Below are 24,735 nucleotides of genomic sequence, written 5' to 3'. Positions count from 1 at the left end.
CTTCAATTGAAATAAGTAGAAAAATCTGCCAGTGAAAGGAAGTTTTTTGTGCTTGTAATAAGAAAGAAAAACGTGCCCCACTATCAGATTTTTCTACTTATTTCAAGTAAAAAGAATATGCTTGAAAGAAGTAAAAAGTGTCTAAAAACAAGCTGCTTTTTAATGTGATGAGTCTTATTTTAAGTATAATGAGATTTGTTTTGACTAGAAATAAGACAAATATTCTTGGTAAGCTTTTTAGTTTCTGCATTGCACCCTTAACTGCAAAATTAACTTGTTTTTAGGTAATTTTCACTTGTTTCAAACAAATCTTCAATTGAAATAAGTAGAAAAATCTGCCAGAAGTTTTCTGTGCTTGTAAAACATGCTCCACTTTCAGATTTTTCTACTTATTTCAAGTGAAAATCTGCTTGAAAGAAGTAAAAGGTGTCTAAAAACAAGCTACTTTTTTAAATGTGAGGAGACTTATTTTAATTAGAATTAGATTTGTTTTGACTAGAAATTACATTTTTGACTAGAAATAAGAAAAGTATTCTTGGTAAGATTTAGAGTTTTTACAGTGTACTCTCACTGTGCACAGGGAATTAACGTATTTATATGTGGTTTAACTTCATGTTTTTGTTATGTTTACATTTATTTCATGTTCTCTTATGACTAGAAAAAGGACGTTCATGCTGATGCTCTGTGACTAATAACTGAATGTGTGTCGGCTTCGTGTCACATTTGTTGCAGAATGTCAATAAAAAGGTGAATTTAAATAAAAAAACATGTGATTCAAAATGAATTTATCATGTGATTAAACAGAAACAGAGTCTCTGTACTCACATCTGAGGCAGGTTGAAGCTGAAGGCGAACTCGTGAACGCCGGCGTGCAGAACCGTCAGACCCTCCTCCGGACCGTCCTCGTCTGAAACACACAGAGAAAGAAAATAAGGTTAGGTCAGAGAGGATCTGTGGTCAAATGTCGTTAAAAACAAACTTTAAATTGAACTTTCACATGAAACGGAGCTAAAAATATGAACTTATTAACATTTTACTGCTTTTTTTCCTACGTTAAAACATTTAAAAACATAATAACATGAATATTTTGATGTTTCTTTATGTTGTGAATCATTCTCTGACATTTTAAAGTCGATTCATCCAGAAATAAACAACAACACAGCAGAGTGAGTGAGCGAGGCGTTCAGGTACCAGCTTCGACATTAACATCAGGTTTGTTTTTATTTTCTGCTGAGTGTGCAGCAGCAGGAAAACAAACAGGAACACGTTGAGTGTGCGTCAGAGACAAACACAGCTACACAACGTCAAAAAGAAGAAGAAACTTCAGTAGTTTTTTTTTTTTGTTTTTTTTAACAAAACTTTATTAAGAATTGTGCAAAACAATACAATTCAACACAGCAACAAAGACTACCGCCAGGGGGTTACAGTACATACATAAGGGCATTTTTTTTACAGATTGCATTATAAAAAGACATTGTAGAGAGCACATAGATTCAGGGTCTTGATAGCTTTTATGTTATTAGATTTTTCAATAGTTTTAATCTACTGTTTGACTTCATTCTTAAATGTAAGAAAAGAAGGATTTTGATTTGTGTATCTAGTCTACATTTATGAATGTGCCATTTGGCTAAAAGGATAATAAGGTTTGGTAAATGGAAAGACAGTGAAGCCAAACAGTACATTTTCAAAACAAAGGGAAAAATCTGGCTCAATAGAAAAGGAAATCAAATGACAGACATCTACCCAGAAACTGGTGGAAGACATCTTCAGGGCATCCCATACAAAAAGAGCAACTTATGTCGGAAACATTTTGTAAACATTGTGAAAAAAAGACTTCAGAAGGGTAAATAAATTCTGTGGATTATTTTGAAGGATACTTTTCTTTTACTTTATTATTTATCAGATAGATAAAGATATTCCAGATCTTTTTTCCAGTCAAGGTTGTTTATTAAGTTATTCCAATAAGTGATTACACAATATTGATACAACTTCTTTTTGAAATAAAGCCTGTTATGTTACGTATCGACCGGTTACTGTTGGTTGACGTCGAGAAAAGAAACTTGAGTCGTTTTTTTTAATATATACTATATAATATACTTTATATACTGTTTGACTTCGTTCTTAAACGTAAGAAAAGAAGGATTTTGATTTGTGTATTGACATTTATGAATGCGCCATTTGGCTAAAAGGATAATAAGGTTAATGATGTAATATTGTCGAACTTTGGTAAATGGAAAGACAGTGAAACTAAACAGTAACATTTTCAAAACAAAGGGAAAAATCTCAAATTACAGACATGTAGGATCTATAGGATACTTCTTTTACTTTATTATTTATCATATATTATCTACTGTAGCTGGTAAGTTCCAGATCTTTTTTTCCAGTCAAGGTTGTTTATGAAGTTATTCCAATAAGTGATTACACACTGCAAAAACCAAGAATATTTGTCTCATTTCTAGTCAAAACTAATCTCTTTCCACTTAAAATAAGACTCATCACCTAAAAATCAATTTGTTTTTAGATAATTTCACTTGTTTCAAACACATTTTCACTTGAAATAAGTAGAAAAATCTGCCAGTGAAAGGAATAAGAAAGAAAAACTCACTCCACTATCAGATTTTTCTACTTATTTCAAGTGAAAATCTGCTTGAAAGAAGTAAAAAGTGTCCAAAAACAAGCTACTTTTTAATGTGATGAGTCTTATTTTAAGTATAATTTGATTTGTCTTGACTAGAAATGACATTTTGACTATAGAAATAAGACAAATAGTCTATTCTTGGTAAGATTTTGAGTTTTTGCAGTGCATATGATAAGGAATTGATACTGTACAACTTCTTTTTGAAATAAAGCACGTTATGTTACGTATCGACCGCTTACTGTTGGTTGACGTCGAGAAAAGAAACTTGAGTCGTGACACTTTTAGAAAATGTGACTTGAACATTTGACCCACAATCCTTCACTGTCTGAACGGAACAGAACAGCCTCAGTGTGTGTGCGTGCCAATGTGTGTGTGTGTGTGTGTGTGTGTGTGTGTGTGTGTGTGTACAACAGGGCGTAGTAGCGAGCAGAAAGAACACTTCACTTCCTCATTTCTCCTTCTGTTATTGTTTGTGTTTTAAACGTCTATGAACTCGGCTTCTTCTTCTTCCTGCTACTAGTGCTGCCACCTCAGCACCAATCATCTGTCTCTGTGTGTGTCTGTGTGTGTCTGTGTGTGTGCGTGAGAGCTGTCATAAACAGCCTGCATGCATATGTGTGTGTGTGTGTGTGTGTGTGTGTGTGTGTGTGTGTGTGTGTGTGTGTGTGTGTGTGTGTGTGTGTGTGTGACCGGCTACAGAGAGAGGCGAGCAGCAGCAGCAGCAGCAGAGCAGCGAGAGAGCAGGAGCAGACCGGTATGAACCAGACTGAGCAGCTTCCTTCAGCTGGAAACTCCAACGCATGCATCGCAGCTCGGCCTCTGATTGGCCGACGCACCCTGACATGAATTCACAAGGCTGCGCTCTGATTGGCTGCTCTCCCTCAGGCTCGGCTCGGCTGTGACAGGCCCCTGCCCACATTTAGTTACACAGCCATGTGGTGTGGTGTGTTGTGTGCTGTACACTATCAGTGAACTCCAGATACACACACATACGCACACACACACACACACACACACACACACACACATATGCACACACACGCACACACATATACGCACACACACACACACACACATTGAAAGAGGCCATATGATACATTCTGATCATGATTCTTTCAAAATAAAACTCCAGCTCCATCATCATCCTCATCGTCAGTGTTTGAGGTTTAGTCGTCGTCGCCATGGAAACAATTGACAGTTGATCAAAACAAAAACTGTTTCTGGAGCTTTCAACCACCACGTCTCGTGAATGATCTTCCTCCTTTTAGCTCAGTTTAGCTTTTATTCATGTTTTATTGCTATATAAAAACTCATAAAATGAACTTTCTTTATCACAACTTTTATATAAAATTGAAGTTAATTCATCTCACATGTTATTTTTTGGTTAAGGGAAAACATCTGTGGTATTCCTTCAGTTCCAAACAAGGCACACATACAAAGAAGAACATGAAATAATACAAGATATTAAAGTAAGAAAGTTAAGGTGTATATAATACACCACACATCTAAACAAGAAGTTTACACGTGTTGCCTCGTTGTTTTATTGAGTAAACTGTGAAATTATTGATAAAATAATGAGTTATTGTAAATATTTCAGTGCCAATAACTCTCACATCTCTCGTGAATGTGAATGTCAATAAAGTTTTTCTTCTTTTACAAATTTCCTAACAACAGCTGAACCGAGTCAACTCAGTCTGCTGAGGAAGTAACAACAACAGTGTGACGGAGTAAAAAAAAGCTCCCGAGGCGACGACGACGTTTCATCCAGATGTGGTCGTTTCCATCCCATCATCATGTCACAGAGAGACGACTACAGCTTCATAATGTGTGTGTGAACAGTGTGTGTGTGTGTGTGTGAGGTCACTGATGATGTCGCTGCCTGACTGTGACTGTCTGACCCACATTTGACCAGCAGCTGATCCCAGAGCAGCGACGTCACAGACTGTCCCTTTACTGTTTTACAACAGTTTTACAACAACAGCAGCAACAACACAACATAAGAAGTGTTGCTGTGAGGCTTAAAGCAGCAGCTGAGATAGACACATACTCTACACACTACACACTCTCTCTACTACACACACACACAGTGAGTCTGGTCCCCCCCCCCCCCCCTCCCCTCCTCCCCCTCCTCCCTCCGTCTCTGGCAGTTTCTGAACAGGTTTGAACCGCTTCTAACAAAGGGAGTTGGCTGCCTGGCGCTACTTCAGGATGTTATCACTACAAATGTTCAACTCTGCATCTCTCCGCTCCGTGACCTCGTGTTGTGTTGTGTTGTGTTGTGTTGCAATAACAGCAACACAAAAATAAAAAATAAGAAACCCAAAAACCACCGATGCCTCTGTTCCTCTGCTTTCGATTTCTCTATCGATTTTTATATTGCTTCTTTATTTATTTATCCAGCTACGCGAAGTGTTTCATACAACTTTAGTTTCTCTCTCTGTCTCTGGCTCTTCTCCTCCGTGACACCGGCAGGATGCTGCAGCCGCGGCCGCTCGACGAGGCTCTAATCCCGGGTAACGGTGGTGAGGAGAGTCGGTGTCGGGACTGGAAGTGTTGTGTTGTGTTGGTGCCGGTATCGCATCAGCTGTTGCATCAGCACCACAGCGGCTGATGATGATGATGATGGAGTAGAGGGGTAATAGGGGGGTAGTTGAGGGGTGGGGGCTCTAGTCTCTGCAGTGTGTGCACAAAGTTTCCCATCTTCATAGTCATAAAGCAGCAGCAGCTCCGCGTGAAAAGTTTGCACGATCAGCTGAGCCGCAACGCTGCGACAACAACAACACAACACCACCAGTGTGTAGCTATAGATGTGTGTGTCATTTCATTTATTATTGGATCTCTATTAATTAGCACCAGCACATTAGCATAGCTAGTCCAAACATTAAGTCGAAATTGACTATTAGGCTATAGCCTAGATTCTTCCAAGTCCATCGAGGAAAAAGCAGAACAAAAACAACTAATACAGTCACAACACACAGATACAATCCACTTGTACAAGACAATTAAGAGTCTATACATACAACACCACATATGCACTAGTTAGTCCAAACATTAAGTCTAAATTGACTATTATTATAGCCTATAGATTCTTCCAAGTCCATCAAGGAAAAAGCAGAACAAAAACAAAACAACTGATAGGCTACAGTCACAGTAAATGTATATAGCCTATATATTTACTTTATTCTTTATTTATTCTTAATTGTATTGTACAAGTGGATTGTAGGCTATCTGTGTGTTGTGATGGTAGTATTAGTTGTTTTTTTTCTGCTTTTTCCTTTGATGGACTTGGAATGGAAGAATCTAGGCTATAATAGTCAATTTCGACTCAATGTTTTAGACTCTAGGAAGAATAGTGCTATATATGCATGGTGTAGTATCAGTCAGTTGTGTGTCTGTTATTAGAGAACTCCTTTTCCTTACCTCGCTCCTCTCCTATCAAGGTGTCGTAGTGGTGCAGGTACTCCACCTCCTCCGTGTAGTTCTGGGTGTACGCCGTGTTGGCCCCCGTGTTGCGGGACTCGGTCCAGCGGACTTTGGCGACTCCGCGCGCGGCGATGTCCAGACTGCGGACCCGCACGTCCCCGGTCACATCCACCACCACGCGGCCGGACACCAGCTCCCCGCCGGAGAACACCGGCAGCTGGCTGTCACTCTGCAGGCTGTCAAAGTACACGGCCAGGCCCCGCACTTTGGCCAGCACCATGGTGATGATAGAGGAGGATGATGATGATGGAGGAGGAAATGTGATAAAATGATGATATAAAAATGTAAAAAAGAAAGAGTCTATGGAGCGAAGGGAAGTTGTGAGTCACAGATTCATCATGCGCCCTAGCTCGCTCCGCTCCGGTTCGGTTCCCATATGCTCGGTCGGTTCATGTTGTTGGTTTGGTTGTTGGTGGAGGAGGAGACGCAGCTACAGGCAGCGCCGCTCTCCGCTTCCCCCAGCCCAGCTCAGCAGCTTCACAGCTCGGCTTCAGCCTCAGCTCAGCTCCTCCCGCTGCTGCTGCTGCTGCTGCTGCGCCTGCCCCGTCTGTCTCTGTCTCTCTCTGGCTGCAGCCGCCGCCGCCGCTGCGCTTTAAAGCTTCTTCTGGTCTGTGCGCAAAGAGAGATAGGGAGGGAGGGAGCCGCACTGAGCATGTGCGCACAGACAGTTACACCAGACTCAGACCGGCCGGTGTTATTATGCTGCTGCTGCTGCTGCTGCACTGCAAAAACTCAACATCTTAGCAAGAATATTTGTCTTATTTCTTGTCAAAATGTCTAATTTCTAGTCAAAACTATTCTCTTTCCACGTAAAATAAGACTCATCGCCTAAAAATAAACGTGTTTTTTTGATCATTTTAACTTGTTTCAAACAGATTTTTACTTGAAATAAGTAGAAAAATCTGCCAGTGAAAGCAGGTTTTTTGTGCTTGTAACAAGAAAGAAAAACTTGTTCCACTATCTGATTTTTCTACTTATTTCGAGTGAAAATCTGCTTGAAAGAAGTAAAAAAAAAAAGTGTCTAAAAACAAGCAACTATGTGATGAGTCTTATTTTAAGTAGAATGAGATTTGTTTTGACTAGTAATGACATTTTGACAAGAAATAAGACAAATATTCTTGGAAAGATTTTGAGTTTTTTGCAGTGTGCTGCTGCTGCTGCACTGCAAAAACTCAACATCTTACCGAGAATATTTGTCTTATTTCTATTCAAAACAATCTTATTATACTTAAAATAAGACTCATCACATTGAAAGTAGCTTGTTTTTAGACACTTTTTACTTCTTTCAAGCAGATTTTCACTTGAAATAAGTAGAAAAATCTGTTCAAGTTTTTCTTTCTTATTACAAGCACAAAAAACTTGCTTTCACTGGCAGATTTTTCTACTTATTTCAAGTGAAAATTAGTTTGATTATCTAAAAACAAGTTAATTTTTAGGCGATGAGTCTTATTTTAAGTTGAAAGAGATTAGTTTTGACTAGAAATGAGACATTTTGACAAGAAATAAGACAAATATTCTTGGAAAGATGTTGAGTTTTTGCAGTGTGCTGTTGCTGCTGCTGCTGCTGCTGCTCACGTGAGCCCCGTTCCTCCAGCCTATAGCTCCGGATAACAACCTGAAACACACACACACACACACACACACACACACACACACACGAGAGGAGGGAGGGGGGAATGTGTCTCCACATGTTCTTACAGCCACCAGTCTTATGAAAAACAAATGTGTGAAATAGTTCAGTATTCAGTTCACAAACTTTACGGTAACATTACATCAGCTGTAATGTGCACTCATGACCTCATAACATCGTTATGAGGAAGCAAAAATAAACAGATAAATAAAAAATTCAAATTATTAGCCTACAACTCAGTCTCATTTCCTCTAATGTGACTTTACTCAGACTTCAAGTAACTGAACTGTGGTGGTGTGATTCCAGTTTGTTCACATTAAACTTTTTGACTTTTTATTGTGACATTAAATCCCTAATAGGCTAATATTAATAATAGTTAGGCTATAATAATGGCCTTTATTCGAGACTCAAAAGTAGCCCATATAAAAAGTAAAAGTAAAGTGCAGACATGATAGTATTAAAGCCATAATAGGTCTAAAAAAAATAGTAGGCTAACACATTTACATGTAGGGGGGGGATGTGTCTCCACATGTTCTTACAGCCACCAGTCGCATGAAAGGAAAAACAAATGTGTGAAATAGTTCAGTATTCAGTTCACAAACTTTACTGTAACATTACATCAGCTGTAATGTGCACTCATGACCTCATAACATACTTTATGAAAGAAGCAAAAATAAATAAATTACAAATGATTGCAACTTAAAATCTTCAGTCTCATTTCCTCTAATGTGACTTTACTCAGAGTTAAAGTTAGTAACTGATCTGTGGTGGTGATGTGATTCCAGTTTGTTGACATTTAAACTCATTTCCTCTGGTTTGTCTTCAGTATACAGCTTTTAAAATGCTTGTTTTTTGACGTTTTACTGTGACATTAAATCCCCTATAATAATATCAATAATAGTAATAATAATGGCCTTTATTCTGGACTCAAAAGAAGTCAAAGTAAAGTACAGACATGATATAGGGAAAGCCGTAATAGGTCTAAAATAATCACACATTTAAATGTAGGGGGGATGTGTCTCCACATGTTCTTACAGCCACCATGTCTCATGAAAGGAAGAAGAACTGTGTGAAAAAGTTCCCTATTCAAACTTTACTGTAACATTACATCAGCTGTAATGTGCACTCGATGACCTCATAACATACTTTATGAAGGAAGCAAAAATAAATAAATTACAAATGATTGCAACTTAAAATCTTCAGTCTCATTTCCTCTAATGTGACTTTACTCAGAGTTAAAGTTAGTAACTGAACTGTGTTGGTGTGATTCCAGTTTGTTGACATTTAAACTCATTGCCTCCGGGTTGTTATAACTATTACCAGGGCCGGCCCAAGCCTCCACGGGGCCCTGGGCAAAACTTTATTTTGGGGCCCCCTATTACTGCCAATAATACTGATTATTGATCTGCTACAAACTAATTTCATTTTTCTAATCTGTCATTAAGAGTCATCATCCTGGTATGTTTTTACCCATCTATGGTTTTTAATCTGAAATGGAACCAAATTCAGCTGAAAGTGCAGCCTGCGGTTGACTTACACTTAATATTGAAAATGATGTGGTACTATGTGGGATGCAACTAGGCCAACTAAAAGTACCAAATAAACCTCTACTATGCAATGTATTTGCTGTAAATACGTCATACGTGCTTTTTTTTTTTAATCTTTGGTTTTAAATAAACTACAACCGCAATGTGCTACAACAATTTGAAGTGGTAGCTACATATTGTATAAAAAGTAAAAGTACAGACATGATATAAAAGCCATAATAGATCTGTCTTGAGGTGAACTTAAAATATAAGACAATGCAATATGTAACTTTTCGGAGCTAAACCCCTCTGGCAATAGCGTTGCTGCGGCAGCATGTACGCACTGTGCCTGGGTTGGCTGCGTAACCAGAAAGTATAAGACAATGCGGCTATGTAACTTCAATGGTCAAGGGGTAATAAATGTTGTTGATAGTTTAAATGCTGATTTCGGAGTTGAACCTCGGGTAATGATGTTCAATACAGCCCCAAAGCATCATGCGGTGTCACATGCATCATGTGTGTCAACAAGACAAGACAACAGGTAACTTCAAAGGTAGAGGGGTAATTAATGGTGTCAATAGTTTAAATGCAGATTACGGAGCTGTAGCTCCGGGACAAATGTTTTATGACATACACTCCCCACCTATCTTGAAAGATCGTCACTGTTTGGGAACACTTTTTTTTATATAGCGCATAGATCTAATATCATCATCACACAATAACAACACCAGTCCTTTGAAATGGATATCCCGGGTCCAGGGATGTGGGCAACATCGCTTCCCTGTCCGCTGTGGGCGGGGCTGCCTCCGCACTGCATGCTCCCTCACACGCATGAGAGAGAGAGAGAGAGAGAGAGAGAGGTACAAGCTGTTGCCTCATCAATAACTCAGTGTGTGTTAACCCCCTAACCCCAACCCCCAAACTCATACCTGACTGCATTTGGAGTTAAATGCGCTTTTTCACATGCATGCACAAAGGTACATATTATCTACTACTATTATCTGTCTATCCACCACTTTATTTTCCCATGATCCATTGCGTCACACCACAACGGAAGTCGGTTTTCAACCCCGTAGTAGCATTCTAGCGAGCGGCTAACTGGTAGCGTTAGCCACCGGTGTAGGCACCAAATGTGGGGGCTTCGGGCTGCCAAAACCGTTTTGACTAAATCTGATGTTTGTCAAGTCTATAAAACGAATTACCGATCAAACACCACCACTTCTGTGTGCACGCCTCTGCAACTAGTCATGGCTATTGTAGCCGTTAGCTTCGCTGCTGCTGACAGCTAACAGCAGCAGCAAACCAACATCAGGACGTCAGCTGTTAAAACCCTCCTGTTGTCGGACACGACATGAAACTACTCCAGTTAGCTCAGTCATGTTGTTATATCCCCTTTTTTCATGGGCTGTTTAGTGTTTATTGAGTTATTTAAGACACTGCTAACGGCTAACGGTTAGCCCAGCTAACGTTAATTTACAGTGTAATGAATGGAGTGTCATGGCGACACCCAGCGTCGTTCTCCGGAAAGTGGTGGATACAGCAGATTTGATTTACATGTAGGAGGACATTAATAAACACTTAAATCTGCTTACAATCAGAACATTCCGACTAAAACACCCGGATGATACGACTGGAAACTGGTTTTCTTCTGCATGTATAAACGCCTTAATCTGATTGAAACTGGACAATACATGTGCACACGCTTCCACCGGATGGAGAAGGACCGCCGGGTGGAGCAGGGCCACCGGATGGAGCAGGACCGCCGGGTGGAGCAGGGCCACCGGATGGAGCAGGACCTCTGGGTGGAGCAGGGCCACCGGATGGAGCAGGACCTCTGGATGGAGCAGGGCCACCGGATGGAGCAGGACCGCCGGGTGGAGCAGGGCCACCGGATGGAGCAGGACCTCTGGGTGGAGCAGGGCCACCGGATGGAGCAGGACCGCCGGGTGGAGCAGGGCCACGGGATGGAGCAGGATCGCCGGGTGGAGCAGGGCCACCGGATGGAGCAGGGCCACGGGATGGAGCAGGACCACCGGATGGAGCAGGGCCACGGGATGGAGCAGGATCGCCGGGTGGAGCAGGGCCACCAGGTGGAGCAGGGCCATAGGATGGAGCAGGGCCACGGGATGGAGCAGGACATAGGATGGAGCAGGGCCATAGGATGGAGCAGGACCACCGGATGGAGCAGGGCCATAGGATGGAGCAGGGCCACCAGGTGGAGCAGGAGCTCTGGATGGAGCAGGGCCATAGGATGGAGCAGGACCTCTGGATGGAGCAGGACCATAGGATGGAGCAGGACCTCTGGATGGAGCAGGACCATAGGATGGAGCAGGGCCACCAGGTGGAGCAGGAGCTCTGGATGGAGCAGGGCCACAGGGTGGAGCAGGACCGCTGGATGGAGCAGGACCTCTGGATGGAGCAGGACCACCAGGTGGAGCAGGGCCACCGGATGGAGCAGGGCCACGGGATGGAGCAGGGCCACGGGATGGAGCAGGACCATAGGATGGAGCAGGGCCATAGGATGGAGCAGGGCCACCAGGTGGAGCAGGACCGCCGGATGGAGCAGGGCCACGGGATGGAGCAGGGCCGCCAGGTGGAGCAGGACCACCGGATGGAGCAGGAGCTCTGGATGGAGCAGGGCCATAGGATGGAGCAGGACCTCTGGATGGAGCAGGACCATAGGATGGAGCAGGACCTCTGGATGGAGCAGGGCCACGGGATGGAGCAGGGCCATCGGATGGAGCAGGGCCACCAGGTGGAGCAGGGCCACCGGATGGAGCAGGAACCGCCAGATGGAGCAGGGCCATAGGATGGAGCAGGACCGATGGTGAAGGGGCAGCTGGGTGGATCAGGATCATTGGTGGAGGGGCCAAATCATTTTGCTTATCTGTCCCACTACTATATTCCTCCATCTTGCAGCAAGGAGAGAGGAGCCGTCCACCACCGCAGTACAACCAGCAAACAACCAGCGAACAACCCCCAAAAAAAGAAAGCCCATAAAATGACCCGACCCGAAGCACCTCCGGTCGGGAACTGAAGTTGAGAACTTTAAAGGTGATCGCTACAAGTTTAATTCCTTCTGGCCAGTAGGTGTAGAACTCACTCTGCCTGCTCTCGCTCCAACCTTGCGTTTTACTGGTTACCAGTTACAACAGTAGCTAAAGTTCTAATGCTGTTGCCACAGAGATCATTCCATGCCGAAGTTACCAACGTAACCAGATGTAAATATTTAAATATTTCGGACCCGCCTACATTTTTTAAACAATTATTTATATACTATTTTCTTTTAAATCAGTAAAATTAATACTTTTATTCTGCACCCCTCTAGACATTCTGTGGATGTGGATTATTTTTGAAAAATGTATACTTCTGATGAAAAAGTTGTAGCTATGACCTTTAAGTTATTTATTTCCATTTTTTTTTACTCGGTGACAGACAAGTCAACAAACAGATTGAACACAGTGAACATCAGTTGAACTGCAGCTGCATCCACACCAACACCGTGTCCGTCCTCTAACCAGAGCGGCCGCAGCTTCTCCTTCCTGTTACCAAGACCACAGAACATTATGATGATGTCACACAGAAGCTGACCTTTGACCTTTGACCTTGTGTCTTAATTAATCAAAGTCATCTTTAAGTTCCTTCCAGATGTGATCTAGACGTGAGAACGCAACGTGAAATCACTGCAGAGGATCACGGTTGTCATGGGAACCTGTTATCTCTGCAGCCAATCAGAGAGAAGAATTTAGTCTGAGGAGCCGCTACTGTACAGAGGCTAAAAGTATGTATGTACTGAAGATGTAGCCTGGGTGCATCTCAATGATTTATAATATCATGAGAAAGTTTATTTATGTCAGTGATTCAATTCAAAAAGTGAAACTAACACATTATATATATATTAATTTATTTTATTTGTAATGATTTTGGCTCCACATTTAATGAAGACCTAAAATTCTCTCAAAAGAAAAAAAATCCAAATGAACATTACGAAAGATCATTTTATAATGTGTTGAACCACTAGAAACAAACTTTTCCATGATATTCTAGTTTATTGAGATGCACCTGTTTATGTCTGACTCGTTCTTATTCACTTAAATTAAACTGCGTCGTGTGTTTTCTACTTCACACACTTCTTGATCCTCTCTCCGTACGAGGCCACGTCATCCAGGGCGCTCTGCACGCTGATGAACACGTCCTGGATGGCGTACAGTTTGCAGGAAGAGAAGCAGAAAACATGAGAATGGTGAACGGATCAAAACAAAAACATTCAGGTTTTTTACTAAACTGTGTCATTTAAATAAATAAATCAACAAACATGTCTGGAAGTATCTTCTATCTAGTAGGTGGCTTGTATTTATTTTAGTGATTCTGTGCTGCCTCCTGCTGGACACTGACAGACAACACACCTCCTCACTTTGTGCTTTACATCAATTAATAAATAAATAGAAATGATTCATCACATTATCAAAGACAAACAGCAAAATGTATATATTTTAGCTTTTAATATTTATTTACTACACTTTATTTCTAGGCTAATTCAATGACTTTCAGATCTATTAGAATCTATTATAACTGTAAATGTAAATTAGACTGTGACATTCTAATAATCAATCAGATTAGTTATCAGTTCCTCATCTATGGAGCTAAAATGGGGTCAAATGTTTGTACTTGAAAAAAAATTGAAACTGAAATTTTAAGTTTTGATCTTGACTTTTGAAAAATTCATCAATGTATTCAAAATACAAATAATTGTACAAAAAGTTAACGAGACACAACACTGTGTGTGTGATACAGAACCTGTAATTACCATCTTTCTTTCTGACTACCACAACAGGGGAAGACCAGGGGCTACAACTTTCAGCCCTCTGTTATCTGTAATTCCAGATTGGTTTTAGCTTCTTCTTTTTTTTTTTACATCCCACATCCATGATAACTGTTTTTTGATTTCATTAGGCCTGTGTTAATCTGAAAACAGCAGGACTGAATAAAATTATTTTGTTTGTAAGAAATCGTCTAAGACATTGTTTAGCTGCTTAATTTTCATTGAATATAAGAAAGAAGGGATAAGGGGCGTCGGTTTGAGTCCCGCTATAGGCACCATGTGCTGCGTGTCATTCCCCCTCTCTCTGCCTCCCCATTTCCTGTCTCTCTCAACTATACTGTCCATAAAGACAAAAATGCCCCCCCAAAAAAACTTTAAAAAAAAAAGAAAGTAGGGATAAGTAGTATAAAGTAACATGACGCCATGGACTGGTTTTCCTCCTGTCCTCCCCAATTTTTTCAGTCACCAGCTGATGCCAGTGCATCCCCGCTTAGACGAGTGGGAAGTATCGTAGCAATATCTAACTGCTGTCCCTCTGCATACACTGGTTCCAGTCTGCTTTTCCATACAGAAAAAACTTTCTTTGTTCGTACCTTACCTTACCTTAGCAAGGGAAAACGTCACTTCCGGTAAGAGCTGTAGGGAAAAAACGAGCCATTCCCCCATAGACATACAGTGTGTGAAAGACCCAGTATTTAAAATGTACGGACAACAATCGACCCTGATCGTACTGAGTTTGTTAATCTATAGCTCTTTGTCAGCAGATACAAGTGATTCAAACTAAGACATGACAGTGGACAAGCGTTAGACAAAGGTTTAAAATGCCGCGATTTCACATTCGTATGTCTATGGGGAAACGGTTTATCTTCCCCCACGGCTCTGACCCGAAGTGACGTTTCCTTGGTTATCGACTCGATGTATGACGGCAACCCCACTCTGTAGTGAACAAACGTCTTTGTTGTGTCTCTCTGGGTTGCGCCACCGCTTGCACCATCATTATCGGAGTGAGATTCGTTGTCCTCAACGACGTCCTCAGCGGCATCTGCTGGGTCCATGCCTATGTTCCCACAGTTCTAAGATTTTTCTCAAAATTAGGCCCTATGTTTCCACTGGACTCTCTCTACCTATCTGGACTCTATCTATCTGGCCTGTCTAGCCTCTACCGGGTCTTTTTACTAAACTTAACCAACTCTTTTCTTCATTGCCTAAACCCAACCAATGGTGGGACCAAAGGGCTGTGGGAACATAGGGCCTAATTTTCAGTGACAACAAAAGTTAGAAATGTGGGAACTGGAAGATAAGGCTGTGGGAACATAGGGCTGTGGGAACATAGGAATGACCCCCATCCGCTAACCGCTAGTACATGCGGCGTTAGCTCGTTGACTGCATTGGCTAATTCACAGGAGAAGAAAGACAGAAAAAAACGCTGCCACCAGTTTCTAACACTAGTTTCTGGATAGCCAGCGTGCCAGGACTGTGGGTGTTGTGGCTTACAAGGGAGTAAATAATTATTTTCTTTTTTTGTGATCAATGTTTTTATTACATTTTTTCTATATCAATCCAGTACAACAACAAAAACAAAGATATAATAAAAAACAAACACAAACAAACAAGCACATTGAAAAGAAAAGAAAAAAGAAAAGAATGAAAAAAACACTAACAAACAACAGCAAAAAATAACAGAGACAAAATATACTGTAAATTCAATATATACAGACATCCGAATTATACTACTGAACATGCCCATTGGTCATAGGACAAAGTGTGTGGGGCCTTCCATCTCTGGGCACTGATCCTTTTTGCGGCCGTGAGGCCAAGCAGAAGGCACCGGCGTTGTCTAATGGACAAGTTCAGACCAGAAAAATCATTCAATAACAAAGTGACTGGAGAACATGGAATTGAAACATTTAGCATAACAGACAGTCTTCTTACAACAGTTTTCCAAAAGGATACTGGAGGACAATTCCATACCATGTGAAAGAACGTACCAATGATGCTCGGGGAGCAGAGTTGACAGTCTGGATAATTGGAAAATGAAAAAGGCACCATTACAGCAGGATGGGAATACCTACAACTTAAACACAAAATAAAACCAATAACATGTAATATAATTTAAAAAGAATGCTTATGGTAACAAAATAAAATCCATAATTAAAAAAATAACAGCATCATAACTGCGAACGGCATCATGTCAAGCAATGAAGTAAGTAAACTAACAATGTTTATTTTGATGTAACTTTAGTATATCGCATTCATTCAGCAAAATGACAGTTACCCAAACACTATTTTAGGTTCACCATGCTTGTCTTCTTCCCGTATCCAAGTCAAAGCCATTGAGGAAGCACATTCAGCATCATCTGATGTCACGTGCACAGGACTGCACGGGAAATTCGGACCAGGGATTGCAGTACATTATGCAGCACACAGCCTATTCAAGGCAGTGGAGAGATACGTGGTTGGGCTCATTCTTTTTGGTTTTGAACGCCTCATCACCCATTAGCATTAAAAACGTATAATGCATGTGGATTTTTTCACAAATCCTGCCCCAAGTTTCTTTAATATTATTTGATATCCTCAACATGCTGACTAAGGAGTCTGCACCTCATCCCTCCCCTCATCTTTTGAGGCTAGGCAAGCCGAGGTGAGAGCTGTAAATTTGTCGTGATAATGTGAACAGTGTCCAGATTCTATCAATAGCGTACTGTATCCCCCTGCGGCTTCTTTCATCCACTCGACTCTTCATCTCCTTCAGTTTCTTGATCTTCTCTTTGTCTCCATTCTCCTTCATCCTCTCAATCAAGAAGTCCATGTGGACATGAGTGGACACTGAATCTGCATTCAGGGTGATCTGATCCAGTTTGACAACATGTTGGTAGGCCTCTTCAAGATACTGAGTCTTCTCTTCTGTCAGTTTTTTCATTTCCTCCTCTAGATTCTTCAAGAGACTCAACTTCTTATTACTTTCGGCCTTGTTCTGTTCATACTTCTTCTTAATGTCTTGTAGGGTCTTATCAGTTTTTCTTGTCTTGCTGACATAGATCGACGGTTCTTTCACATGATCTGATACAGGACACTTCTTGGTACAGACAATACAGCGTCCTTTTTTTATCACCTCACAGTCTCGAGGATACCAGGCCACTGTGCATCCTGGGTAGTGACAGTTCTCTTTACAGACGTTACAAGTAGTAGCTCCTTCATATAAAAGAAACCAATACCCTCCATTGACCTTCTCTTTCTCTTTGTAGGGCTCATCAACTTTCACAGTGAAGTTCTCATTCTTCTTCATCTTATCTTTATGTTTCTCCAGAGCTTCTTTTATCTGTCTGATCTCTGTCTGTCTCAGTTCAATAAACTCAACTCTCTCCTGCAGGTTCTGGATACAGGCTTTCAGTCTGACCTGTTCATTCAACACTTCCACAGTCATCTTCAGTTTCTGAGGTGCAGTTTTTTCCAGGAAATCTATAAACTGACTCAGTCCCTTCATTGTTATTTTATCAGCTTGTTCCAGATCTTCTCTGTCCTCTGTCCGGTCTTCATGTTGCCTGTTATCAAACAGGAAGTAAACAGGTTGTTTCTTCTCATCTCTGGCACATTTAATTTTTGCAGCATCGAGAGCTTCAAGGACACTTTTGGGTTTCCTTCCAGGTGAGTGTGTGATCAGAACGATGATGTTCTTCTCCATGTCGTTTCCAAACAGAGACATCACTGAATTGAAGATGTACATCTGTCGGTCACTCACTCGATTCTCTGACGCCTTCACCACCAGACCCACTGCACTGAGTTCACGAATTTCTGCTTCTGAGTGGAACAACTCATATAATCTGTCACTGACCTTGAGGTCACGTCCTGTGTCTCTGGTGTCTCCAAATCCAGGAGTATCAATGACGGTCAGAGAGAAGGGCAGAGTTTGACCTTCAAAACCAAAGATCTCGTACACAATCACATCTGATGTCTGACTCTCACTCTGACTTATCTCCTCTTCCTCTACGATCTGAAACCAGATGTTGTCTTCAAACTTCACTCCCATGGCGTTGTTCACCAGAGTGTTGATCAGAGTAGATTTTCCTTTTCCTATTTCACCAACCAATAAGACGGTTTTATTCACTTTATTCAGGTTCTTCTCACCAACAGTCTTTCTGGTCAGAGTTCCTATCTCCTCTTTCTTTGGTATTAGCTGGTACAGAGTAGGAGATCTCCTATGGAAAAAACAAAGAGTGTGAGACTAGGGCTGCCCCCAAATAGTCGACCAAAAAGTCATTAGTTGTGTCTGTGTCCTCTCTCTCTCTCTCTCTCTCTCTCTTTCTCTCTCTCTCTCTCTCTCTCTCTCTCTCTCTCTCACATACAAAGCGGGGAACATAGGACCCGGAGCAATGGCGCCGGAATGGGGGGGGGCCAAGGGGCCATTGCCCCCCCCCACTTTACGCCCCTGCCCTGCTCTGCCGGTCGCTGATCACCATAGGCCGCTATCCCGGTTTCAATAATTCCCCCGGTCCCACCCACATCAAATGAAATAAACCAATAAAACATAGGCTAGAAGAATCTTTCATTTTAAATAAAATCTAATGCTACTCTGCCTGTAGTGCAGCCCTAGCTTATTCCTAAAGTTTGTGAAGTTTGTGTGGAGTGGTCGAGCGTAGGCCTACCTGCTGACAGGTGTGCAGCTGACAGCCATGACATCACTAAACCTGAGCCACCAGCTGACCCTCCCTCACTCACGTCCTGAGGATGGGACAAAGTCTCCTGGATATGATTTTTTCTTTTCCTTTATTAATTTCTAACTGTCTTGTTTTTGCCAGTAAAAACCATAACTTGTGAGAAAAAGAAGAGACGCACGAAAGCAACTAAATGGAAACATTGTAATAACTAATGTGACCACAGCCCGAGTGGTCAGCTGTATATGAAGTGAGTCTAGTCACGGACTGAGACAAAGTTATTTAGCTACATAAAGTCCAAACGTCTGTCTTAGCAGGCGTTGACCTTAAGCATTGTTCCTATTATTAAAACATGAATGACAAGAATAAGAGGTGAAAAGTAGCCGCTGCTGACTGATGCGCTACAGACCCGAGTGCTCAGAAACTGTTACTTCGGCTTTTACAAAGGCTGATTTTCTGCTAGATCCATGATGGTAAATGTACCTACAGAAAAACTAAATGCATGGTAAAAGTAACATTACTAATATTTTAGAGATCTCAAATTCACAAATGATATTTTCTATTATTAAAATTCTGATTAAAAATTGGGTCAGGTCGGACCACAGGGTTCTTTTATTTTATTATTATTATTTTGCCGTGGTCCAGCCGAGAGACTGCTCATGAGTCCGGCTGCATCAGGTCCAGGCTTCAACACCTGGATCGGACCGGGTTGGGTCTTTGAGAACCTAGCAGTTTATAGAAACTGCTCAAACGGGCTTTAAGAGGTGTATTCACAACATTTTATTTGCTCAAGCCTGCAGCCAGACCAGCACAGGAGACCGGAATACATGGCTTTTTTTTTTGAGAAGTTACGGTAGGCATGACGGTCTGGGAGACGCTGGCCGGTACGCATCACGGCCGGACGCTACAATATGACTATTGCACCGACAGTGAGTGTGTAAATCTATGCCCTGTTAACAACCCAACCTCCATGGCCCCCCACCTCTAAAATGAATCCGGCGCCGCTGACCCGGAGAACATAGGGATGACCCCCTCCGGACTTCTGTGACCCGAGATGCTTTCACCAGATGTGAAACTTTTATCGATTTATAAATTGCATTTCAAGTTTGGTCACTTCTCCACTGTTTTGCTGAGCTTCCTTGTTGTTGTGTCAACAAAGCCTTTGATAATCAATCAGTGGATCGAAGGATTATCATATGTTGTGGTACCTATTTGTGTAGTTTTATCTGTCATAAACAAGAGATTGCGGTTTACGAGAGCTGTGAGACCGCCCAAGCAGCGGCGCCCCTAGCAACGTCCCTAACGACGATCTGATATACTTGACGACAGTCCATTATACTTGACGACAGTCATTATACAGAAGTTACTGACCGTAGAACGCAGCGACTGACCAATCAGAGGGCAGCATTCAGTCGAGCTGTGTGATAATGAGAGATAGTGACGGGAGTAACAGCACTTATAGCAGATATTGTTTGACATAATATCACATCTAGGGTCAGTCATAATTAGAGGAGTCTCAGGAGAGTGAAGTTGTTTGTGCTGGCTATTAACCAATAATTAACAAAATACATATTTATCAAATCAGCACAACTGTCTCAAAGATACAAGTAGTACAAATAATAACTCAAACCATGTGAGTGGACTAGTGTGTGGGGTTGATCACCAGACAGTCACCAGAGGATTTTGTCGACGCAGCACCATCCCAGGCGGCTCATTTTTGGCAAAATTATAAATAGTATATCTAGTAGTAGTAGTAGTAGTAGTAGTAGTATATCTGGTAAGTATTGCAGACGTAATCAATGACATCAGTGATTTGACGTATCGATGACCAAATTTGGTCATCTGTGCAAGGAGCAGGGGCCAAAATTTGGCCAACCAATCAAATTAGTCTCAGACAATTTTGGTTGGATGGCCCATATATCAGTCAAACTGCCAAATCAGAGACGTTCACGGGACACGTTTGTGTCGCAGACTCACGGTGCCACAGAGACTAGAGCTGTGACACTGGGTCCATGCTCTGATCGCACGTTTGGTTTCCAGCAGCGGTGTGGAAGGCAGAGAGCCTCCACTATCCCTGTAACAAGTTACAAGTCATTTATCTACCATCACAATTAATCCCAGGCTGTTTAATGACGGTAAAAATGAAACATAAGGTCAATATCCTTCATAGCTCTGTGCTACTCCGATCAGAGCAGCGTCCCTAGCAACGGTCTGTTTTAATTAACAATCATCTATTCAATGGTTTTGGTGATTCCTGAATGGACGGAAGGGGTGGGTGCTTATCAGTTGTGTAATTTGAGAGAAATAAATCATAAGTTCAGCCACCTGGGATGGTAAGTTTTTTATTTTTAATTTTATATATTTTTTGGCTTTTTGCCTTTATTTGATAGCACACTAGAGATAAACAGGAAAGGGGGAGGCAGAGAGAGGGGGGATGACATGCAGGACAGGACCGCCCAACGCGGGACTCGAACCGGGGACGCCTGCGTTGAGGACTGTAGCCTCTACATGAGGCGGCCGCTTCCTGGGATGGTAACTTTAAGTCCTAAATACACTAGGTTGTTGTTACTCAGGTCCAGGTGTCACAGACTAGAGGACTGGGAGCTGAGGACTGAGGACAGAGTTTCACAACTTCCCTCTGATAGGTTACAGTTGCTCAGCCTGATGGAGAGTTACTGAGAGAAAATGTGAGGTTTTCTGTTTTTTCTGGTAAACTAATCACAATAGGACGAATCGCCTTGTTGTTTACAACTACTTCCGGGTAGAAAACCAGCATTCGAACAATAGTGACGGACGAGAGTTTCGCTATATATATCTACTTTTTCACGTCACTATATCGCCGTTTAGACTAATCTGATGTTTGTAAAGTTTATAAAACCAATGATTGGACAAACATTACTATTTACGTGTGCACATTTTTGTAATTAGTCATGGTTATCAGAGATTAGCTGGGCTAACGGTTAGCCACCTGTTTAACTTTATTAACTCAGTGACTCAATAAACGGTCCATGAAAAAATATTTTCTCCAGCGGATATCTGAGTAACAACATGATTGAGCTAAATGGAGTAGTTTCATGTCGTGTCCGACAACGGGAGGGTTTTAACAGCTGACGTCCTGGTGTTAGCTTAGCTACCGCCATTAGCTTAGCTACCGCCGTCAGCTGTCCCTGTCAGCTGCAGCCACTGATGCTTTCTAGACACTGTGATTCCCCCAAACTGAATAAATCCAACACATAGCAACACAAAACACACACACAGAAATAGTAATGTTTCTTCAATCATTTCAGATTTGTCTAAACGGTGATAGGGCGTGAAAAATATGATATATATAGCTAAACTCTCGTTCGTTACTATTGATCTCATTCAAATTACGTGCTGGATTTCTACCCGGAAGTAGAATGTAAACACCAAGGCGATTCGGTCTATAGTCTTAGTTCACTTACAGAGCTTTGTTGGAGGCTTTGACCACTGGCAGCAGCCTCAGAAAAGCCTCTTCTGAACCAGAGAATTTCTTCAGGTCAAACACATCCAGATCTTCTTCTGATGACAGTAAGATGAAGACCAGAGCCGACCGCTGAGCTGAAGACAGTTCATCTGTGGAGAGACGTCCTGGTGTCAGGAACTGTTGGATCTCCTCCACTGCAGAACTATCCTTCAGTTCATTCAGACAGTGGAACAGGTTGATGCTTCTCTCTGGAGATGAATTTTCCCTCATCTTCTTTCTCACATACTCTGCTATTGGTTGACTGAATTGTGAAGCACTTCCTGTCTGTGTCATCAGGCCTTGTAATAGAGTCTGACTGGTCTGTAGTGAAAGACCCAGAAGGAAGCGAAGGAACAGGTCCTGGTGTCCATTTGGACTCTGTAAGGCCTCGTCAATAGTGATCCTGTGGCTCTCCTCTAGACGTGGCTGACTGTCGACCATCACTGAACTTTGGACAGAATGTTTTTCCATGGTCGACCAGACCACAAACAGAGCAGCAAGAAACTCCACCACACTCTGATGGACAAATCTGAAGACCTTGTTCCTGCCCTTCTTCTTCTGATGCTCCTCTTGAACAATCTGTGAGAACAACTCTGAATACACAAACTTTCCATTGACGTTACTGTTGCCCTCTTCCAGGTCATCTTCACAGAAGACCAGACTGCCTTTTTTCATTTGGTTAAACGCCAATTCTGAGAGTTTCCTGATGTACTGAATGGTATCCTTTGAGCCATACTTTTGTTTTGTGTATCTGATCTGAACCACCAGGAAGTGGATGTACATCTCAGTCAGGGTCTTGGGCAGCTCTCCTCTCCTTCTGGTCTTCAACAGCTTCTCCAGAACTGTAGCGGTGATCCAGCAGAAGACTGGGATGTGGCACATGATGTGGAGGCTTCGTGAGGTCTTGATGTGGGAGATGATCTCTGTGGCCTGCTGCTCATCTCTGAACCTCTTCTTGAAGTACTCCACCTTCTGTGGGTCAGTGAACCCTCTGACCTCTGTCACCATGTCAACACACTGAGGAGGGATCTGATTGGCTGCTGCAGGTCGTGTGGTTATCCAGAGGCGAGCAGAGGGAAGCAGTTTCCCCCTGATGAGGTTGGTCAGCAGCACGCTGACTGAGGTGGACTCTGTTCCTTTAAGGGGCAGCTTTTCATTGGCAGTGAAGTCAAGTTGAAGGTGGCTCTCATCCAGTCCGTCCAAGACAAACAGGAGTTTATATTCACTCTTGTTAAAGTTTGAGTTTCCTGATGTCTGTAATGTTGTGAATATGTAATTAAGTACCTCCTGTTTCATGTGTAAAGTTTCAGGAACACACATGTGAATAAGTTCAGCCAAACTACACTGTACATCTCCCAGTGAATTCAGCTCGTTGAAGGTGAATGGGAAAACAAGATGCACATTTTGATTGTTTTTTGCTGCACAATCCAACACAAATTTCTGCATCAGAAAAGATTTACCAGATCCTTCTTCCCCCACGGTCAGCACAGTTCTTATATTCTTTTCCATTCCAGAATGGTCTGTTAAGATTTTGCTGACATCAATTACTGCAGAGTTGTCAGATGCCATTTCAATTTGCCCGTGTTTCTCCTCTAGGTGTGATGTACAGTTCTGTATAGATAACATCCAATGGTTTCTCATCCTTCTTTGTGGTCCATCCTTCTTGTACACATTTAAACCTGTCCTGAAGGTTCGACTGGAGCTTTTCTTGGTACGAGGTGATGGTTTGTTGTAGCATAACATCCTGGTATAACACTGGAACATACATAGAACAGAGTGTTAAGCTTTTCTACCAAAGAGATCCAAACATAGAGGTGTCACCACACCTAAGTCTGCCAAAAGGTGTTAACAAAGGGAAAGAAAATTTTTTTTGTCCAAGCTCTTGGTATATTTTGTTTGACCTCAATAAGAAATACACATGATAAATATGGATAACCATGACTGTATCTTACCGTGTGTTATCAAATCCTTCCTGTTGATCTTCTGTAATGCTTTATTCACCACCTCCATAGACTGTTGGTTGTACTGCCCCACTATCCTGTCCACCGTCTCACACCTGTTTGCTTTGTCCAGGTGACTTGTACGGATGCCTGGACATTGCCGGAGGAACCACTTGAACTTGTCAAATTCTTCTTCTTTCAAATCTTCCAGAATGTGTAAAATCCCCTTTTTATCAGCCATTGTCCTCTCCTGTTGAAATAGAAATGCTTGTTAAATCATTGTGTGTGACCAGCGATGTAGCTGCCATCAGAGTCAGTTATACTATTTAAGTTCAATTAAATTGATTATTAATAATTTGTAGTTGAAAATACGAATAATTTACGTATTAAATAAGGGACTATATTTTTGTTAATTCATATGGATGTAATCATGTTTAAAAAGGAATTGCATAGGGGCGGTGTTTAGCTCAGTTGGTAGAGCACCCGTCCCATGTGTTGAGAGTCCTCGCTGCAGGCGACCCCGGTTCGAATCCTACACCGAGTGGTCCTGTCCTGCGTGT

General features: G+C 41.9%; 2 protein-coding genes across 2 annotated transcripts; both read right to left on the bottom strand.

Annotated features, from left to right (window-relative positions):
* Positions 1 to 813: 813 nt before the first annotated feature.
* Positions 814 to 6,470, bottom strand: LOC146976823 (arrestin domain-containing protein 3-like). The gene is made up of 2 exons (XM_085792598.1): positions 6,059 to 6,470; positions 814 to 907 (listed from the first exon to the last, which is right to left on the bottom strand). The coding sequence occupies exons 1-2, from the start codon at positions 6,339 to 6,341 to the stop codon at positions 822 to 824; spliced, it is 369 nt and encodes a 122-aa protein (XP_085648724.1). The 5' UTR covers positions 6,342 to 6,470; the 3' UTR covers positions 814 to 821.
* A 10,156-nt stretch (positions 6,471 to 16,626) lies between these two features.
* Positions 16,627 to 23,018, bottom strand: LOC146976822 (uncharacterized). Its single transcript, XM_085794297.1, has 2 exons — positions 22,483 to 23,018; positions 16,627 to 18,295 (listed from the first exon to the last, which is right to left on the bottom strand). The coding sequence occupies exons 1-2, from the start codon at positions 23,016 to 23,018 to the stop codon at positions 16,714 to 16,716; spliced, it is 2,118 nt and encodes a 705-aa protein (XP_085650423.1). The 3' UTR covers positions 16,627 to 16,713.
* Positions 23,019 to 24,735: the final 1,717 nt, after the last annotated feature.

The sequence above is a fragment of the Trachurus japonicus genome, chromosome 12 (genome assembly GCF_045865225.1).
Source record: "Trachurus japonicus isolate A0001 chromosome 12, Traja_1.0".
Lineage (NCBI taxonomy): Eukaryota > Metazoa > Chordata > Actinopteri > Carangiformes > Carangidae > Trachurus > Trachurus japonicus.
The sequence above is the reverse complement of the archived record's forward strand: the minus strand, read 5'-3'. Positions and strand labels throughout refer to the sequence as shown.